The sequence below is a fragment of the Populus nigra genome, chromosome 16, assembly GCF_951802175.1.
Source record: "Populus nigra chromosome 16, ddPopNigr1.1, whole genome shotgun sequence".
Classification (NCBI taxonomy): domain Eukaryota; kingdom Viridiplantae; phylum Streptophyta; class Magnoliopsida; order Malpighiales; family Salicaceae; genus Populus; species Populus nigra.
In genome coordinates this window covers 10,346,629-10,367,081 of record NC_084867.1, presented here as the reverse complement: position 1 = coordinate 10,367,081, position 20,453 = coordinate 10,346,629, and the positions used below count along the sequence as shown (strand labels likewise).

Here is a 20,453-nt window from a genome sequence, read left to right as displayed (position 1 = left end):
CAAAGAAAAAAAAATCTCGGTTGACAACGATCTTGGCCATGAAAAATGGTTATTTTGGTATTAATAGGTTTCTTTCGATGAAGAGAGTTCATCCTAGGTGTTATTTGCCTTTAACCATGCTTGAGATGTAGATTTGATCCCGAAAAGAATTTTAATTTTAGGTTGATTATGGGGTTTCGAGCTAATTTTTAGGTTATATAAGGCAATAGATATGTTTTACAAGGTACTTGGGGTTTTTTGAATGAAAAAATATGTTTGCCTTCTGTAATATAAACAAACGAACTTAAAATTAGAGGGCAAACATATTTTTTTTTTTCATAAGGTTGATTTGATATTATCAAATTGACCGGGGTAAATCAGCTTCTCATATTTTTTTAGCACATTAAAATAACATAATTGTTCTTAAAAGCAAAAAAAGAAAAACCAGCGTCCAAGGGTCTTTTAGTCTTTTTTTAGCATAGTAAAATGACTTCAATAACCTTAAAAGCAAAATTTACTAAACTTGCCTTCGGGGGCTTTTGAATAATTTTATTCATGTTTTTCTTGTTATAATTAAGTTGGCTTAGGGATAGTTTTGTATTTTGATATTTATATTATATTATTAAAAAATGGTTGGCGTGTGTGTTGCACACTTCAGTGTGTGGAGTGCCCTATGCACTTTTTAAGAGGTGCATGACATCGTGACACCTCTTCCACCTGGACCAATATGTGTGGTGTTTTATACGATAATTTATCGTCGATGACTTTTTCTTTTATTTTTTTCTCCTCTTTTCTCTATTTTCTCCTTAAAATTCACGTTGGCCTTTCAAACTTTCATAATTGTCTTATCATTTATTGATATTTCAGTTTTGGTTCTTATTTTTTTTATTTATAGTTTTTGTTATTGGCTCATTTGTCATTTTTTTTTTCAATTTGATCATTGGATTCATAATTATAATATGCTATTTTTTCAAATTCAAACCTCATTCTTTTGAATTTTTTTTTTGTTTTGGATTATTTTATGAATTTGAATTTTCTTTTTATTCCCCTCTTCAATTCAAAATTCTAAGTAGTCCTCTCATTTACTTTTTATTTTAAAGTAGGTCCTCATTCTTTTAATTACTATTTTTTTATTTTTTTATCCTCTTGTACAATTGAGTTTTTTTTTTTTATAGTTATCCACTCATGTACTATCTTAAAAGGAATAATGGTAAAAAGTATTGGAGTCGAGGACATGAGTTCTTTTATATTTCAACTTTGATCTTTTTTTTTTAAATTTCTTGGATCTTTTATCAAATTTCAATTTGCTTTCAATGTCATCCTTAGATCCATAATTTAAATTTATTATCTTTTCAAATATGATCCTCATTCTTTTTTTTTTGGATTCTTTTATGAATTTAATTTTTCTTTTCAATTCAAAATTCTAGGTAGTCCTCTCAATTAATTTATATTTCATATTATTTTCCCATTCCCTTAATTTTCATTTTTTGTTTTTGAACATTTTGTATAATTGATTTTTTTTTTAATTTTATCTTTCAACATTTAATTTATTAAGGGTTAGGACTCGTGGTTTTTCTAAATGGGGTGCTTTATGTTTAGTGACTCCATTTGAAAAGTTAACACAAGTTATCATTTTTTTTTTATTTCATCACTTAACGTTGTTCATTTTGAAAAATGAGCTTTGTTATTTTATTCGGTTTTTTTCGATTAAGTTATCATAATCTCATTATTTGGGCAGCAGGTTTGGTCAGGTAACCCGAGTATATATTAGGTAATTTTTGTAATTTTTTTAAATTTTATTTTTTAACATCGGGTTATCTTGAAACTTAGTTTTGTAATTTTTATTTTTTTAACAAGCACCCATTTTCTTCTAGTTATAGTTACTATCTTTTCTTTTAAATTTTAGTCCATTTACTGAGTGAAACTATCTTATTGGATCCATTAGCGTAAATAACTTGAGTCATTAATTTTTTTTTTATATAAAAAAAACACACTAGTAGTAATTTAGCATTGTTTTTTTTATGTGACAAGAAAAGGACTCGATGTGGGCCACCTATTTAATATTATCTACTTGTATGTTCCAATTTGAAACTAAATAAGAGCCAATTATTTTATATTGAAAAAATTGGAATTACGAAGATTCTAATAAAATATATTATTAAATTAATTTTGAAGAATAAAAAAATATAAATATTAAAAAAATAATATGAAATTATTAAAGAAATTATATAAGAATTTATCCTGACCTTATCCGCACAACTAATCAAAATATAACCTAATAAAAAATTTGTTTTTTCGATGAATAAAGTCATTTGAACCTTTTGTTTTTAAAATAAAATTATACCTGAAGGCGAAACCCAGTTTAATAACTTTAGTTTTAAATCTCCAACACATATGGGTCGGAGACAAAGCCCAGCATGAAGCAAACCCATTCACTAACGTCATATATTTAAGAGTTTGGCTGTAAAAGCAAACCCTAGCTGCTTCGTGAGGCGAAACCATCTTCTCGCCGCTTAGAAGGGACAAAAACAGCAGCAGCAAGTCATGGGTAAAGCCCTACATCCTGAGAATCATCTCTTTGACAGATTTCTTGAAGTTTTTTTTTCAATCTTATTTTTCCTAACGTTTGATATGATTTGCAGGCAAAGTGCATGGTTCTTTAGCTCGCGCTGGTAAGGTGAGAGGCCAAACTCCCAAGGTGGCGAAGCAGGACAAGAAAAAGAAGCCCCGTGGCCGTGCCCACAAGAGGATGCAATACAACCGTCGTTTTGTTACAGCCGGTAATCTCTCTTTGCCATTTATTTATTTAAATATTTGAATGCTCTTTGTTTTGTAGCCGAACCAAAAATAATGAATTTATTATAATTATTACAGTTGTGGGATTTGGCAAGAAGAGAGGGCCCAATTCCTCCGAGAAGTAAAGCTTGAGAGAATGAGGAGATGAAGAAACATTCATTTGATTTTGGATGAACTATGTTGTTTTTCTTTTCTGCAATACTACTGCTTTTAGTTATTGATCTCAACTGTCAGACTATGTGGAGCATCTGCTCTCTTTTTGTTAAGTAGAGATGATTTGATTTCTTTTTTTATTAAATATGTGTTTCTTCAAATTCATGTTGTGGGCTTTGCCTAGTTTGTTGTTATGATGTTGTATTAGTTAATTTTTCTGCTCTTAAAATATGATTAAGGATGAAGGAGATGGTCTGTCTGGTTAGTATGGGGAAGCAATGGATTTTGATTGAATTAATGAGGAAATGGGCAATCTTTATACACTTTGATTATCATGTGTACTTGCTAGAATGCAATAGGTTATCTATTTTGGTAGGCTTGGAAGAGAATTGGAGAAACTCTGAGAAGATTCTAAAGGAGGGATCCCTGCTCTGTCGTGGCTCTAGTTTTCTTTTGAATATGGTCATATTTCTTATCGGTGCTGCTATGGGACCTGTTTTTGTGCATAACAAATCTGTTCTGAAAAATCAATGTTATTTTCGATGGTTCTTTGTACTGAAAGTACCGTTTCTGAAGCTTTTGGTTATGTTTTTAATAGTTCATACCTAGAATTCCCTGCAGAAAATGGCACTGACCCAGAATCCTTTTGCTAAGAATATTACTTGCTGTAGAGAGCCTATGCCATTACATTTCCTGCAAAAGGGGTAATTTGTGAGTGTATCTTTTTCCTGTTTGACTTAGCATGTGTCTGCCTTGAATCATGGATATTACTTAGTTGATGCCTCGAGTTGTGCAAGAAATCGCAGGCATAATCTGAAGAACTCCTAAGACAGCTAGTGGACTACAAATTTCTCCAACGAAAATGCAAAATTGCAAATGGCTGATATACAAAATTGGCCATGAAAGGTTTATCCCAATGCCAAACCCAACAAAGTTAATTTCACCAAATACCTATATTTGGGCAATGAAGAAAACAACTGAGGGTTCGTAAGGTGTCTAGCAGGTATGAATGCATGGTGTGGCTCTTGCTCATGTCTTGTGAGCTAAGAGATTTTAGAAGCCGAAAAGAGTCGCATTGCCCAGTTGTTTGAGCACCTAGTAACCATTGATGCTGCCTTGAGGGATACGGTTTTTTCGTGTTATTGATGGTGTATGTTTTGGAAGCCAATAAATAGTAAGGTAGCTCCTAGGAAAATATCGCGGCTAAAGAGATTGATGAATGCTAGAAAATCTACAGTCCAGTGTATAATAAATATACCTTAGGGCATCTCCAACGGAGAAGAAGGGATATGGAAAGCCTTGCATTAACTGCAAAATTAGCTCTCTATCATTGGAATTTTGGTCTCCAACGGGATAGGGACATGGAAAGCCAAAACTCCTTTTGTCAGATTCAAAAGTCATTCCTATATGTTTTGGTAAAAGGGCTATATTACCGTTGGGCATTTCCCACGGTAAAACACAATAATATCTTTCTCTGTTAAGGTTATCTTCATGCTGGCTTACAAATCAAATTAAGCTTATAAATTAAGAATTCAACTCTTTCTTTTTTAGAAATCTAAACATGTGCCCTCCTATCCATCTCCAGAATTCAATACCCTTGCTTGATCAATTTCTTTGAATTGATCCCGCTTCTCATCATCTGGGTAAGTTTCTTTTCTAGTATATGTTTACCTGTTTTTGAATGTCAATTTTGCAACAAGTTTTTCGGTTAATTTTGTTGATTCTTTCGTTTTAAGTGGGTTTGATTTATTGGAGAGTTAGGTTTCGTTGAGAATATGAAGCTATTTTAGGGTGTTTTGACATGGTTAGTTTGCAAAATTTGAGATTTAATGTGGGAAACCAAGTATATTGAGTGTTGCGTGCAAAATGTTGTTCAAATTTCCGTGTGAAGAAAAAAGGTCTCATTTTTTTCATTTTATAGCTGAAAACATTAACTAGAAATTGTTGCAAAGAAATAAAAGAAAACACTTTGCTGTAAAAGGCTTATGTATTATTAAGAATCAAAGTGTATTTTGTTCCGCCTTCCAAAGTTTATTTTTGTTGTAAGATAAAGATGTCTTTCTTTGATCGAGATGCTTTAACACCCTGAAAATACTTTAAATCTCCCAATTTTTTTTTATTTCAAAATCACTATAGAAATTTCTTAAAAGTAGATATAGCAGTAGAGTCGTTACCTGTAATAAAAATATCATCAATATAAATCAACAAAGCTACAAAAAAATTTCCTATTTGATATGTGAATAATGAATAATCATCTTTGGATAAAGCAAAACCAGCAACTTCAATAAATGTAGAGAACTTGGCAAACCATAGACGAGAAGCTTATTTTAAACCATACAAAAACTTGTTGAGAGACATACAATGTTCTCTTCCTGTCGAGGGAGATCAAGAGGTAGAGACATATAAATGCCTTCATTGAGATTATTGTAAAGGAAAGCATCGTGAACATCAAGTTGATGAAGGGATCAACTACATGATAGGAAAAAGTGTTATGATAGTCGATACCTTTCAATTGGGTATAACTTTTAGCCATCAAAGAAGCTTTATAATGCTCTATGAGTCCATTAGAGTGGCATTTGATTTATAAACCTAACGAAAACTAATGAGTTGTTTGCCTAAATTAGACGGAATAAGAGACCAACTATTAATTCAGATTGTATGGTGTTTTTCCAACGAGAATGGAAGGTTGTTTCAGCACATGAGGTAGGCTCAAAGTCCTAACTAACAGTAGCAACAAAGGAGCGACATGCTGGTGAGTATCGATTCTAAGAGACAAATTTATCAAAAGGATATCTCGTACCTTTTGGTAGACTAGATGACAAAGATAACAACGAATTAGGTGAATTTACTTGGTTGCAAACATAGTCACGTAAAGTTGTAAAGGGTGCATGAAAATGTTGGGAACAACGCAGGATAGGGACAAGAGGTTGTGAGGATGAAGAAACATGGGAAGGTGTTTTTATCTGTTAAATGAAGGAATATCGGGCATAGACTCAAGAGACGAGATGGATTGATTGATTGGAAAAGAAGTCAAAGGGGTAAAGTTGTCCACACAATGAGAGAGTATTGTTTCAACATTGTTGGATGGAGTGGTAAGAGTAGATTCAAAATGAAAAACAACATCTCTACTAGTAAAGATTCAATGGGTTGCAAGTTCATATAGTTTGAAAGCTTTTTGGTCAACTGAATAACCTAGAAAAACACAACGGGTGGTCATAAAGTCGCTCAAAAAGAATTTTTCATGAGAGAAGTGGTGCAGAAAAGTGGTTATGACATAGGTAGTTGTAAGGATACACTCAGTCTAAAAATATAAAGAAAGATTCGTTTGAAAACAAAGGGCTCGAGCACACTCAATATATGAAGATGTTTACGCTCTACAACCCCAATTTGATGAGAAGTTTAAACATAAGAATGATGAAAGATTGTTCCATTTTGTTAAAAAAAAAAGAAGTTTTATGGAAGTAAACTACGTGCCATTATCAGTGCAAAATTTAGCTATGAAAGCATTGAATTGTGTTTTGATGAAAGAAAAGAAAAATGGTCAGTAATTGATGTGTTTCACCTTTTCAAATCTAGAGTAATCATCCATAATTGTCAAAAAATATTTAGCACCGGAAAGAGATGAAATGGAATAAAGATCCTAGATGTCACGGTGAACTAATTCAAAAGGTCAAACAAATGACAAAGAAAATAATTGCTTTGCAAATGCACAAACATCACAAGCATTATATGTCTTGAAATGGAACTTTAAATAGCTTTCAGCCATAAAACTTAATCTAGAGGAATATAGATGCCCCAGTCAATGATGGCAAAGATCAGTGAGGGAAATGTTTTGAAAACATGATGGACGATTAGCTATGGTCATTAAGGGTTTACGTTTTGTTTTATCCAAAGCTAATGCAACCAAGTAATAAAATATGCCTTGTTGTTTACCTAAACCAATCACCTTCTTCATTTTCAAGTCCTGCAAAACACACCAATAGAGAAAAAAGTTATGAAACAGTCGATACCTCTTATAACACACTTGCATACATAAGATTCACTTGAAAGGATGGCACATCAAGCACATCTTTCAAATGAAAAGCTGAATTTAAGGGTAAAGTTCTGATTGATGGTAGGAAGTAATATGATCAATGACACCATTATCGATGATTAATTGAGGAGTGTGCAATTGTGTTTGTGACGAACCTGAAGAGACACCGACAACATCAACTTGATGAGTGGTAGATGTTGAGGCTTCATTACCTTTAATGATATGTAATATCTATTTAAATTACAGATATGAAAGGCCATTCATAATGGATTGCATTTCTTGCATCATTGGAACCTTTTTCATATTAGTAGATGAAGACTGATTAACCAAAGGATGAATGGTGCTCTTGTTTTTAAAACAATTTTCCCTTTGACTTGGTTTATGTTCTAGGTGTCCCGGTGGATATCCATTAAATCTCCAGCATTTCTCTTGCATATGATGATCCTGATCATAACAAGAACAACGTAATATTTTGCGATTAAAAGAGTTGGAGTGGGAAGAATAACCTTGTTGAACTCCTAATATTGCATGCTCGTTCCTTTGTACCATTGTTGCTGCAGTTTCTGTCATCTTACGTGCACCACCCAAACCTCGCTGCTTTTCTTCCTGCGCTATGGAATAATAGGCATATGTGGTATCAGGCAGTGAATTCATGAATAGAATTTGTTCTCTAATTGCATTGTAGGACTCATTGAGTCCCATAAGAAATTGAATCAATCTATGTCTCTTATGGTATGCTCCACAAAAACAAATAGTGTCATTATAGGACCCCAGCTCATCCCACAATCCTTTCAATTTTGTATAACAAGCTGCAATAGTCATGTGATCTAAGTGAGACAAGTTATGTCCTTCTGGATTCAAAAAGATGCGAGGAACATTACTTTGACAAAAACAATATGTAAGGTCTTGCCAGGTTTCTTAGGCTGTGGTCAAATATATGACACTATCTGTCATGTTTAGTGTAAGTGAATTGAGGATTTAATATAGGATCACATCATTGCATCTTGTACATAATCATCTGGTTTGTTTTTCACATTGTTTATCATACAAATAAGGCAATATAACATGTTTACAACAATAATCTGAGTATATATTTATTTTTACATTTAAAAAGTGTTTTTAAATTATTTTTTTATGATTTTGAATAATTTTAATGTAATGGTGTTAAAAATATATTTTGTTAATATATTATTTTAATATATTTTTAAACAAAAAAATATTTTAAAAAACAAATACTAAGTGATTTTTGTTCCTAATTGGAGAAGTCTTTATGGATATACATGTTGACGAATTAGAAACAAGCCTTTTCTGGTCTTAATACTAGAATAATATTTGCTGGAGGTACATCATATTTGTCAATTGTTCTGCTTCAAACACCATTGATTCCCTCTGAATCTCAACTAGCTGTAAAGGGAAAAACCAGGCACGGGGCATCCAGAAATTATCGTGATCCACCACACGAGTAATGATATCAATGCTTTCGTTCCGGATTTGTTGGGTGCAAAGCAAGATGCAATAAAAAAGGGGGCTTCCGAGTATCAAGATCTAAGCATGTGATGGCACGTTTCAAAATTATAACAAAGCTGAAGAAGGTCTCAATCTGTTTCTTAATCTCAAGGTAGCAGGAACTCAAATCCCGAGAGATTATTTTTTTTCCCTTTCCTTGCCTCGCAAGAGAGTGCTACAAACCACAGCTAACTATCTTTACCCTAAAGATGGCTAACATGGAATCGCTACCAGCTAAATAGAAGTATTTGGACACAAGAAATGCCACGAAAAAAAACCAAAAACAGAGAGAAACAACCTCCTAGGTTTTATTATTTTGTCCTTGCTTCTTAGCTAGTTGCTCCAGAAACTAAACAGTGCAGCCAACGTTCTAAGCTAGTCTGCCCGCTTTAGCAACGAACTACAAGCATTTCCACATCCCAATAATACTAGCATGTGGCAAGAACTAGGATGGCTGACCTTGTAGAAAGCCATTGTGTTGCATCCCACCACTTTCTTTTAATAACATATAACAACAACAACAACAAATAAATCAAAGCACAAATAGCGAAAAACTGCTTTCAGTCTTGGTAAAATTCACACCTTTCATAGCATTGCCTAGCTTGATGAGTTTGATAAGGATAATACAATCACTCCAACAACAATTTTGAACCAGCAAGGCTTCACGTGTAATTCAATCAAATGAAACATATGTACAAGTATACATTCAACAAAATTTTGATGACCCTTATCAGACTGAAGAAAGGACAACAATAAGGAGATAAAACTGTGGGTGTGTGAAGTTGGGGCGTGGTGAAAAATTTTTTGGTGAGCTAATATTACAAAAATACATGACTTACTGGACCGTGCCTCCTCTCTAGTGCTTAATTAAAAAGATTAATGTATGATAAATATTGTGCAGCGTCTGTTTCTGGCACATTTTGAGTTGATCACCACATATATCTTCATGCTATGATTCTGCTCTATCGTCTTTTGTGGCTTGATCATCATGTCTTTCAAGTCATGTCAAGCAGCAGGCTTTCTGCAATGAAGATCCTTGAGTCTCGTAGATGTCTTGATCCATCGTGATTGGTAGAAAACCTCTCAGAGTTCATCTAATTACAGACTTACTAATCCATTGTCAAGCTGAATATTAGCAATGCAAGACACTTCGAATTCTATAGGGTGGCCCATGTCTGTAACGCGCTCAATGCACACTCCATCACCGCATTTCATAACCAGGTATTTTCAGTTTACATATATTTAAAATTTCCATGCAGATTTCTGGAGAAACTTCATTCAGAAGGTCTGATATGGCTACTTTGTGCTTCCTCTTTACTTCCTCTAGTTCTTGTTGCTGCATTACCAGAAGATTCTCAAGTTTCTCAGCAATTATCTTGACAGATGTACTGTTTCTATTAGCAAAATGCAAATTATCAGATCTATGACTTCCATTTTTTCCACTGCCATCATCACCATCAGACACGCTCCCAGCCTCCAACTGTCTAGGTGACTGAGCATCATTTGGACTACTTGGAGAAGACCCGTGAAAAGACAAGTTAGAACATCCAAGCTTGCTTGGATAGTTTCCATCAACATCCTTGGGTGAGTCATGCCAATACTTGTGGCCTGAAGACAATTTTTCTAATACAAGACTACCAGGAGAGAGACTAGATTCATTTGACAAAGGTGAACTGTCATCCTTAGCTTCTGAAGGAGGTTCTGAGTCCTCAGCAGCTAAATTTTCTGGTGAAACATTGTTGGAATCCCAATCGGGAATATGAGACCGAATTTCTGAATCAATCATAGCAGCAATTGTTGAAACATCTTGATCAGTCACATCCAACTCTTCTACCATTTCACTAGCAACTGCAATCGCTGTATCTACTTTAACATCAAAAGGGAAGTGGATATTGCGGAAATGACCTTGAACATGGAAACAACTTTTAATTAGAATTATTTGTGGATGCTGATGGACAAAACCTTTAATGGAGAGAGAGAGAACCTGTGGAATCAGCTATCCTTAGTTTCAGAAATATTGTATTAATGTCTTTCCTCTGACCTTGTACAGAGAAATCTCTACTTGGTTCAGCAGCAGAATCCTTGACACTTTCATTAACATCAAGCTGATCAGAAATACCACCTGCAAATTTATGCAAGGTGTCCAAGCCGAAAAATTAATGATTAGGTTGGCTTACAGAATAGTAAGGGGGAAAGGGAAAATTTGCGAGGAATCATGTTTCTCTAATTTGGTTGATAACATGAAAGAAAAAGGAGGCAAGCAAGCTGGGAACCTTTGTACTAGTTGTGAATCGCGTGTTCCCACCAAATTGGTGCAGATTTAAGGACTGAAGAACTTTTATTGTTGTTTTTCATAGATAGACAAAAAGAAAAGAAAATCTATTTCCCTTTACTCTCATTTTCTCTATCCATGATTTTTTGTCAAGTACCAAACAGAGAGTAAAAAACGTTTGAATACCATAGAATTTGGAAGCTATTTAAGTTTACCTGAAGAATGGGTTTTGGGTCGTAAAGAGCAACCTCCACTTACATTTTCCTCATCTGATCGAAGAAAGGGATCCATCAAAAGTTCCTTTGCTGGCAATCGGTCAGAGACCTTTGCAATACATTTTTCTATAAATGCTTTAACAGCAGGATCTTTCACCTTTGCTAATGATGCCGGTTTAATTCCCTTTCAAAAAAAAAAAAAACCCACAATGGCAGCTTAGAACCATAATTTAAAACACAATGAAAAAATGATAATGTTCTAGGAGCCACACTGGCTGTGCATGAATTGGGATGGGAGCAGGGTGTTAAAAGCTGGACAAGCTTTGATTCAGAAAAGACTTGTCAAGGAAAGGAGACATTAATGAACGCATGAAGGTCTAAAAGCTTCGGTGTCTGATCTAATCTGACAACAAAAGCATGGGAACACTACAAGTGGATAGGCTCCCTTTTCTCCAATCATCAAAACTCTATGTAGTAGAAATTTTCCTAACGCAAACTAGTTGGCTATTATTAGAGGTATGCTCTGCAGAAAAGTCTACAAACTTCTACTGTACAGATTCAAACTCTATCCTACTCAAGATACAGCCTGATCCATGATGGCAAGAAAACATGTTGCATGGAGGAGGAACGTGACATCTGAGGTAAAGTCAGTATACATTAAGGAGGAATACAACATATGCATGCCAACACAATATTCAAGTATATTGGGGAACTATAACATGTCCAGAAGCTGAGGGGTTCAATGATATCTACCCTAATATGTCATGTAATAACTAAAGAACTGAACATCATATTAGTGCCACATTCTTTCACCAATAAGTGAACTGAAGCTCATATCATAACTATCATGAGAATCATAACGTCTATTGAGAACAGAAACTCCACAAGATTAATCCGGGGTTTTCACTTTACAACTTCCATATAAAATCAAGATCGTAAGAAATCTGATACCCAGTGAATCATGTGGTCAGGAATGGATGGAGAAAGAGAACCGAGATTAACACCTAGTAATGGTGAGAATTTTTTTGAAAAAATAGACAAAGAGAATCAACTTCCACTACAATTTGACAAACTAAACTATCAAGACCACAGCGTTTAAAAGTTTAAAGATGCAGCAAGATATTAAGCTACAAAGGCAGAACTGCATACTTTGAATTGTGTTAAAAATAGTCTAGACTCTATGACATAAGACACGTAGCAAGAATATAAATTGCAGAAGTAATTTGTTCAATAAATTTAAATTTGAGCAAGGATGATGAATCCCTTACTGATGTCACTTTCTTATATATTTGAGCAGCATTGGAGCATTCGACATATGGATATTCAACAGTCACCAACTCCAGCAAGCACATGCCAAAGGCATAAATGTCAACAAGCTCATTGTATTCCTCCTCATAAAGCTCTGGTGCCATAAACTCCGGTGTACCTAATTTCGCATTAACAATACCATTATCATTGTGTACAGAACAACTTCCATGTAAAAAGTAAAATAAAACAAAATACCATGCATATCACCGGAAAGCAGTCCTCACCAATAACACTATGAGCTGACCGAGCTTGCTGAAGAATGGCAGCCAAACCCAAGTCACCAATTTTCACCTCACCTTGGTTTCCATTAACAAAGATGTTGTCACATTTCAAGTCTCTGTGAATAACTGGTGGATCATGACTATGAAGATATAAAAGTCCCTCTAAAATCTGCTTAGACCATTTCTTCAATGCTCTCAGATCAACATGCTTATGCTTCTGCCGATACCTAGACAGCAAGTAAACACGCTCCTCAACTCAACCGAGAGCACAATCAAACAAAATCCAAAAACAAGTGATGTTTTAATAGTAGAATTCAGAGGCTTACTTCCTCAATGTGCCTGAAGTGAAAATCTCAGTGATGAAGTTGATATTCTCATTTTTGGTATCGACCCACGAATTGTAAAATTTGATAATGTTTTTATGCTTCAGAGTCTTCAGCAAATGAACTTCAGAAAATAAACGCTCCAAATCCACCGAATTACGCAATAGATCAGCCACTTTAACTTGATTCCAAGCTACTTCTATTCCTTCCAATTCATCAAATGCTCTATATCTAAGCCCCCATAATTCAATCAAGGACCAGAACAATATATAATTTCAAACCCATTAAACCTTGCATGCATATCACGCACACAAAGAAACAATACTAACAGCCAGTTTCATTATTCATGCAAAAGTTGTTTCCTTTGTAAAGTGACAAAGATGTACAAAAAGAAAAGGATACACTTTCTTGAAAGCACCCCTGCCTAAAACCTCTTTATACTGCAAGAAAGACAATAAAAGAATCCATTAATCAAAATGCCAGAGAAACTAATAAAATCACATAGCATTGAGCTGAGGAAGAGACATTGCAACAATATCATTTATTTCTAACATGGGCTAATTCAACTTTGATCAACAAAAGCCAAAAAATGGAAACTTCAATCAAAATCTCAAATTACATGAGGAAAGAAGAAGCACAGATACAGACCCGACCATAACGACCAGAGGGGTCAATCTCGACGAATTCAGCATCAGAATCATCGGGGTCTGGCTCGGACGAGGATTCATGTGGCATCCTCAGCTTCCCCAAAGAAAAAAACAGAAACCTTTTTTTTTAAAATTTATTTTATGTCTTTCAAGATAGATCAAATTCAAAAAGCAATAGTGTTATTGTTCTGAGAATAGGAGAAAATGGCAGAAATAGAAATGGAAATGGAAGAAGTGTGGAATAAAAAGAGCATTAATAAAAGAAGAAGAGCGTTGAAGGAAGGGGGAGTTGTTTTTCATCCAGTAGAAGAAGCTATGACCCCTCGTATTAATTGCCTTCACTTTTTTTTCATCGTCATCATGAATTAATTAGTTGCTGTATACAGGTTAGTAAAAAAATTAAAAAAAATAATTAAATCGAAAAAATTAAAAAAAATAACTGAAAAAAATAAAATTATAAAAATTTTTAATAAAACTGGTTAGAATATTTAAAAAATCAACTGATTTAAAGTTAGGCTCGGTATTGTTTTTTTATACAGCCTGTATATTCACTATTTTTATTAATTAATTATTACTAATATTGATTTATTGCGAAATTAAAAGATTATTGCTTCTTTTATTTTCTCAATCAATGATGAGTAAAGTTAAAGTTGATAATAAAGTTTATTGTTATAATGGTTGTTTTTTAAAGTATTTAAATATATTATAATAATAAAAATTGTTTTTTAATATTAATATATAAAAATAATAAAAAAAGCAAAAATAAATAAATCTTACAAAAGTATTTTTCAAACAGGAGCCCTCATTACATGGCACAGAACACAAGGGGCACAGATCTTAGATGTGCTGTCACTTAAGATGGGGGCACTGCACGTGTCAAGCTTCAAAAGTTCTCAACTTTTCTTTTTCTGAAAAGCAATTTTTTAAAAAACAAAAATCTCAATTTTTCTCTCTTCTTCCTACAGTGTTTTTGGCAGTGTGGTTGCGGGTGCTTTTCAAATAACTTTTCGTGCCAAAATACATGCCAATGATGTTTTTTCATTTTTTAAAAATCATTTTTAACATCAGCACATCAAAATGATCCAAAATGTACAAACCATATTAAATTTTAGCAAAAAAAAAAAAAATTCAAATTTTTTAGGAACACGCCGCAGCCACGTTCCCAAACGGTGCCTTAATAAAAGGGTATCCTCTTCTTAATAAAAAGGTATACTCGATGTTTTCGTGTTTTAAAATTGTAATTTTTTTATTTTAAAAAATTTAAATTTTTTTATTTTTTAAATCATTTTAATATAATAATATCAAAAATAATTTTTAAAAAATAAAAAATATATTAATTTAATATATTTTTAAAGTAAAAAATACTTTTTAAAAAATAGCAACAACAACACTTAGGATTAGGATGATTATATTAATTTAATTTAATTTTTTAAAATTTAATATCAAGAGCAGCATCATTGCCATAACTGGCAATGCTTGTGGATGTGGGGTGTGTTGTGTCGTCTTGTTAACAGTAATAGCCACCGACGATTCAATGGGTTTGACGGCCAACATATCACACAAAGACCATATCAACCACCTATTCAAGAGAGTGAGAGAAATGGTATGTGCGGATTGAGAAAAATATATTTATTCATTAAAAAAAACTAAAAGCTGAACGAAAGTTATTATTATAATACTATAATTACTAAATTATTCTTTATCATTTAAACTTTCAACTGGGCATTAGATATAAGATGGTTCTTTCAACATAAAACAATTATTTTTTACAAATTATATTGATTTACATTAATCATCTTGTTTTATTACAGTTAAATTACTAATTTGACCAAAAAATAAAATAATCTAATGTTTACTTCTCAATGACATTTTTATATTTTTTATTTTTTTATAATAATGTAGTTATTTTGATGTTCTTAAAGATAAAACTAGTTGAACTCGCTCAAGAGTTTTTTTCTTTATTTTTTTTTATTTTACATTATTTTTATAGTAAATTCCAAGGGCATTTGAAGGCATTGTCATATATTAAATTTATTAAATATAATTAAAAAAAACTGCTAATGCATGCCAAGAACGCACCAACATACACATGGATGCCCTTGCGCTTTTAGAATGACGTGTAAGGGGATGTCCAACAATCAAACCCTGTCTTTCAAGACGGTGTTTGAAAGTTTTCAACACTCCTGACTTAATGAGGCGGCGTTTGTCCTAAAATTTATGATGGTTTGACATCGATAACCTTTTCATCTTTTACTCTCTCCCAACCTAGATTTTCGAGCAAGCCCTTTAAAAATTCAATAACAACCTTTTAATTTGTTGATTTTTTATATTTGATCCCTTTTATTTTTATTATGGTTTTTTTATCCTAAATAATTTATAAAATTGATATGTATTTTCAATTTTATCCCTCTTCATTTTTTTTTTATCTTTCAAACTTGGTCCTCATTATTTTAATTGCTAATTTTTGCTTGGAATAATTTTTTAAATTGATTTTTGTTTTACGATTTCACCCTCCTTTGATTTTTTTTTCCTATCAAATTTAATCTTTATTCTTTTGATTGTCAATTTTTTTGCTTTGACAAGATTTTATTTGAAAACATTTTTTAGATTGATTTTACTTTACGATTTCACCCTCCTTTTGTTTCTTTCTTGTCAAATTTAATCAATATTCTTTTAATTGTCAATGTTTTTGTTTTGACAAGTTTCAAAAATTGATATTTTTAAATTGGTTCATAATGAACTTCTTAATTAGAATTGGACCCAGAGTTTTACGAGTTATGAGCTTTTAAGATTTCACTAGGTTTGGGATGTTTATCTGGATTTATTTGGTTTTTTTCCCTTCGTCTAAGCTAATCTTTTTCATGCTTCATCCTTTAGTGTTTTGCTCTTTTTTTATCTTTTGTTTTTTTTTTTTAATATTAAGTTTTTATTGAATTTTATTATTTAATATTAAATTGTTTGTGATTTTTATAAATTTATAATCCAAGTTGCAGGTTTAATGATCTAACAAGATCAACTTGACTTATTTCTTAATTTTTTTTTACCTATCTAATTAAAAAGTCACGTCTTTAGAATTTTTAAGTTTAAAATGTTGTATTTAATTTAACAATAATACAAAAAAAATTCTAAATTCCAAGCAATAGCACAGGCAATAAGATGGTTATAACTAATTATTATGATGGTGCCACCAAGAAAGAACCCTCTCATTCCTCAATTATGTGCCTAATTTGCGAGGGAAGTGTTTAGCAAGACTAGAAGGGCACAAAAAGGGGCAGAAGGTTTCCGATAGACGACCACCACGATCCTTTGGAAGATGCAAGATGATATGAACATAGGGAATATATTTCTTCTGTGCCTATTTGTGGTTTCTAGCTGTATTTTTTATTTCTTTCCATTTAAGGTTCAAACGATATTACAATCCTACTTCAGGCGTCAGTGCTCATCCACCGGAAAGAGATATTCCGATTAGATACCAGACATTACTAGAAGAAGAATGCACAGCCATTTTTTAAAGCTTTTAGTATACGTATACGAAGATCAAAATGTAAACGAAGATCCTTTAAAAAACAGGAACAGACTGGTTCCAACCCAGAATAAATTATCATTGTATCGCATGTTCAAAATTATAAAGTATAAGGAAATCATGCAGGTAACATTAAATAAACTGAGAATCAGAATTTATGCTCATGGGATTCTTTGCCAATTTATAATTCAAAACCTTGCAGCTTGCTGAATATGCTACCAGAGGCCTCATCCCAAGATTTCAAAAAACAAATCCTTACATTAAACTTGACAATAACATGGAGAAGGAGTTGGAATACAAACGGTCAGTAACTTTCCTTGCCAGGATGATGAAATCCACCAACTTGCCCAAGGAATGGATAATTGATCCCCCACTAGATATAGAACTTGCTAACGTTTCTTCAGTGAATTCATCCTGTCTCTTAAATAATAAAGCTTGGCCCTCCTCGCTCTCTTCTTGTCATCGAGCATCGCTATCTCCTTTATGTTAGGTACTCGCCTGTACCTGTCATTCATCACCCACTTACTTGTTCATAATGTAGAAATGAAGAGAATCCACCATCAATATAAAAAGTAATGATAAGTGTCACCTCTTTGCTAGGAAAAAAAAAAAAAGTCTACTAGAAAACCTTTACTTAAAAGGGGACTAAACACAAAATAGACCAAGACAAGAAACATAAATCTGGAATTTCAAATGGAGAAGAGTAGTCAATTAGCATATTATCATGTCTGCACAACAGCTCATTCTATCACAGCAGATTACAATCAGAAATTAGAGCAAAATACAAGTTATTGTTAGATTTAACACAAGATATATAAAGTCACTATTGTTCATCTAGTGGTCAGTTTATTGATATTGAATTAACAAAGAGGAGAAGCCAAAGAGTCTAAACTCAGAGATTTTTGTTTAGTTGTTGTTCTTCAAAGATAAATATGCACCTTGGTAGGATGATGAGAAAATTCAGATGCATATGAAGGGATAAGAACATTTAACTGGGTGCCTTCTAATAAATGTACTGCGTTTAAGTTGAAACAGGTAATCCTATCAACAACTTCACACATGCATGCATGCATACAAACACACACAAAAAAATAATACATGTACAGATAAATTATATTTTAACAATGCACATAAATAACATGGATCCAACTCCATATAGCTAGGTTAGGGTATATAAGATTCAAGATGCAGATGGGATGTCATATTTTCAACTCGAGAAATTTGAAAAATAAATAAAAATAAAAAAAATAAAGAATTATAGTTAAAGAAACAAAGCAGGAGGATCTGTAAGTATCAATATCATCCAGTCAAAGTATATCAGTAAAAGATGTGCCTTATTCAAACTTCTGATACACAGAGACCTGGCATATCTCTGCTGAGGGGGTTGTAAATCATACTTTGGCATCAACGACTTGCCAAATGTGCCCCAGATACCCAAGGGCCTCACAAAAGGGTATAAGATGACTCATTATTTAAGCATCACAACCAGGTAAGTCTCCCTGACACTTCTATAATTTGAGAAGATAAGGGCAACACCATCTCCTATTTTACCAAGTTCCTGAACTGGATAATACAGAAGGATGAGGTTTTATTCTCTATCCCACAGGGAAATGCTAGTTTCTAATCTCAGTTTAAATAAACAGTGTGACAAGGTATATATAGCTTTAACTTCTGATCTAGTTAACAGAAACCTTGCCATGTACATCCAAATTGTTACCACAATTTCTTTTCTCCCATAATCAATCTACAATATGGACAAAAAGGAAAAAGAAAATGAAGGAGCGTTCACTATAACTTCAACATATCTAAGTGAAGGATGGAACTTTTATGTTCTTCAGAAAATATATAGAACTTTATTTAACTTCATTGATATTCAAACACATAACGTGTCTGCATGCGAAAGAGAAACAGATCAATATATACATGCATATGCATAGCTGCATTATGTGCCTGGCAGTTTTATCGAGTCTCTTGAATTTGATGCGCGAAGGAATATCAACAGTAGGCGCTGACAAACCTTCCGAAGAATTTTCTGCCAATGTTGTCAAGCTCTTCCTACGAGGTGGGAAATTCTTCGCTCCTTTTTCTGCCCAATCAGACAAATTCAACCACTCAAATTCGGCCATCCCCACTCAATTTCACCATATTTTGGCTGCCACAACCAATTAAGAAGAAATTAATTAAAAAAAATAATAAACACGAAAATTGAATGGAAAAGGAGGAGGAAGATACAGCCAAGTGGTGAAATGAGCGAAAAGGTAGAGTGTTTGAAGAATCAGAGTTGAAAAGGCTTAATCCATGAATTTTAGTAGGTAAATAAGCTAAAGTGGATTTGAAATGAGATGTGTTTAGGTTTAGTCTTCGAATTAAACTTCCGTACAGAGATTGCATTGCTTCCACTTAGACCGATCGACCCTGTTTGGTCGCTGAGAAACTGAAACAAAATGATTTCTCATCATCGAAGACCCTGCTTTTCTCACTTTCCATGATGGGTTTGGCGGTTTATGTACTTGGACTGACCAAAATGCCCCCTCTGAATTTTCGGAAGACCTGTCGTTTTGAAGGGGTCATTTATGTTTCTTTTTTTTTAAAAAAAAAAAAAAAACACTAAAACACAAAGGAGAGGGGAATGAGCTCCGATCTTGGAAGAGTAGCAATCTAGCACACAAGGTGAGTCGCCTACCCTTCCGACAAACTTCTTAGTTTTTGTTTGTTTTTATAGAACCGCATTTTTTCATATTTAAGCATATATGGAGGGATCTCCATCCCACTTATTTTAAATATTATAGAAGTCACGTCGGTACGCTTCATCGCGTGCTATATTGTTTTTTAATAAAAAATTATTTATACAATTTTTTTCAATGTATTTTTTATAAAATCAAAAAACTTAACCATATATATTTAAATAAATAAATAACTATGTGTGTTAATAAATAAAAAAATAATTATAAATGCTAATTAAAAATAAAATTGAAAAAATTAAAAGACAGAGATAGATCAAGATATTTCATCTTACAATACGTGATATTTACCCGATTGTGTTTGCTAAATTTATTTATTAAAATAAATTTTTATTTAATCAAACAATAATGGAAATAGACATTCACATTAAATTAATTAAGTAAACAAAAGGGAAAAAAAATATCATGCAAGGCTGAACATATTATAAGTATTATCTGAAAATAAAAAAAATATTAATTAAAAAAATAAATTTTACCTATATGAAAATATTATAAAAATATAGATGAATAAGAAAAATCTCTTTAAAAACTAAATACATACAGAATAAATAAATAAAACTATCATTGAAAAGAAGCTTTACAAACAAAATAAAAGAGAGAAGTGATATTAATTTAAATATAAATAATTATTTTTGAAAAGAAAACATATAAAAATGCATTAATCTAAAAAAATAAAAAACAAAAAAAACAAAAGTTCAGGTGCAGTTAGACCTGGCAAGTCAGGCTAGCTTGTCTG

At 32.7% G+C, this 20,453-nt stretch overlaps 2 protein-coding genes and 1 long non-coding RNA gene across 4 annotated transcripts; 1 reads left to right on the top strand and 2 right to left on the bottom strand.

Moving 5' to 3' along the window:
• Window positions 1-2,366: 2,366 nt before the first annotated feature.
• Window positions 2,367-3,089, top strand: LOC133675522 (small ribosomal subunit protein eS30z/eS30y/eS30x). Its single transcript, XM_062096928.1, has 3 exons — window positions 2,367-2,527; window positions 2,622-2,759; window positions 2,854-3,089. The coding sequence occupies exons 1-3, from the start codon at window positions 2,524-2,526 to the stop codon at window positions 2,898-2,900; spliced, it is 189 nt and encodes a 62-aa protein (XP_061952912.1). The 5' UTR covers window positions 2,367-2,523; the 3' UTR covers window positions 2,901-3,089.
• A 5,944-nt stretch (window positions 3,090-9,033) lies between these two features.
• LOC133676264 (probable serine/threonine-protein kinase WNK3) lies at window positions 9,034-13,797 on the bottom strand. The gene is made up of 8 exons (XM_062097910.1): window positions 13,455-13,797; window positions 13,209-13,246; window positions 12,810-13,037; window positions 12,487-12,710; window positions 12,223-12,380; window positions 10,955-11,138; window positions 10,452-10,589; window positions 9,034-10,372 (listed from the first exon to the last, which is right to left on the bottom strand). The coding sequence occupies exons 1-8, from the start codon at window positions 13,539-13,541 to the stop codon at window positions 9,669-9,671; spliced, it is 1,761 nt and encodes a 586-aa protein (XP_061953894.1). The 5' UTR covers window positions 13,542-13,797; the 3' UTR covers window positions 9,034-9,668.
• Window positions 13,798-17,084: 3,287 nt separating this feature from the next.
• Window positions 17,085-19,867, bottom strand: LOC133675965 (uncharacterized). Of its 2 annotated transcripts, XR_009835539.1 has the most exons (3): window positions 19,209-19,729; window positions 18,994-19,128; window positions 17,085-17,480 (listed from the first exon to the last, which is right to left on the bottom strand). It is a non-coding gene; the product is annotated as an uncharacterized LOC133675965 (long non-coding RNA). The 2 variants fall into 2 exon arrangements; XR_009835538.1 differs by having other exon boundaries at window positions 18,994-19,867.
• Between the last annotated feature and the right edge of the window lie 586 nt (window positions 19,868-20,453).

Excerpts from the sequence above, each read along its gene's own strand:
- LOC133675522 (XM_062096928.1), top strand. Across the intron at positions 2,760-2,853 it reads CCGTCGTTTTGTTACAGCCG|TTGTGGGATTTGGCAAGAAG; the intron begins GTAATCTCTCTT and ends TAATTATTACAG.
- LOC133676264 (XM_062097910.1), bottom strand. The coding sequence starts at position 13,541 with ATGCCACATGAATCCTCGTCCGAGCCAGACCCCGATGATTCTGATGCT. Across the intron at positions 12,711-12,809 it reads ACTTCAGGCACATTGAGGAA|GTATCGGCAGAAGCATAAGC; the intron begins GTAAGCCTCTGA and ends CTTGCTGTCTAG. Across the intron at positions 11,139-12,222 it reads TATATAAGAAAGTGACATCA|GGAATTAAACCGGCATCATT; the intron begins GTAAGGGATTCA and ends TTTTTTTGAAAG.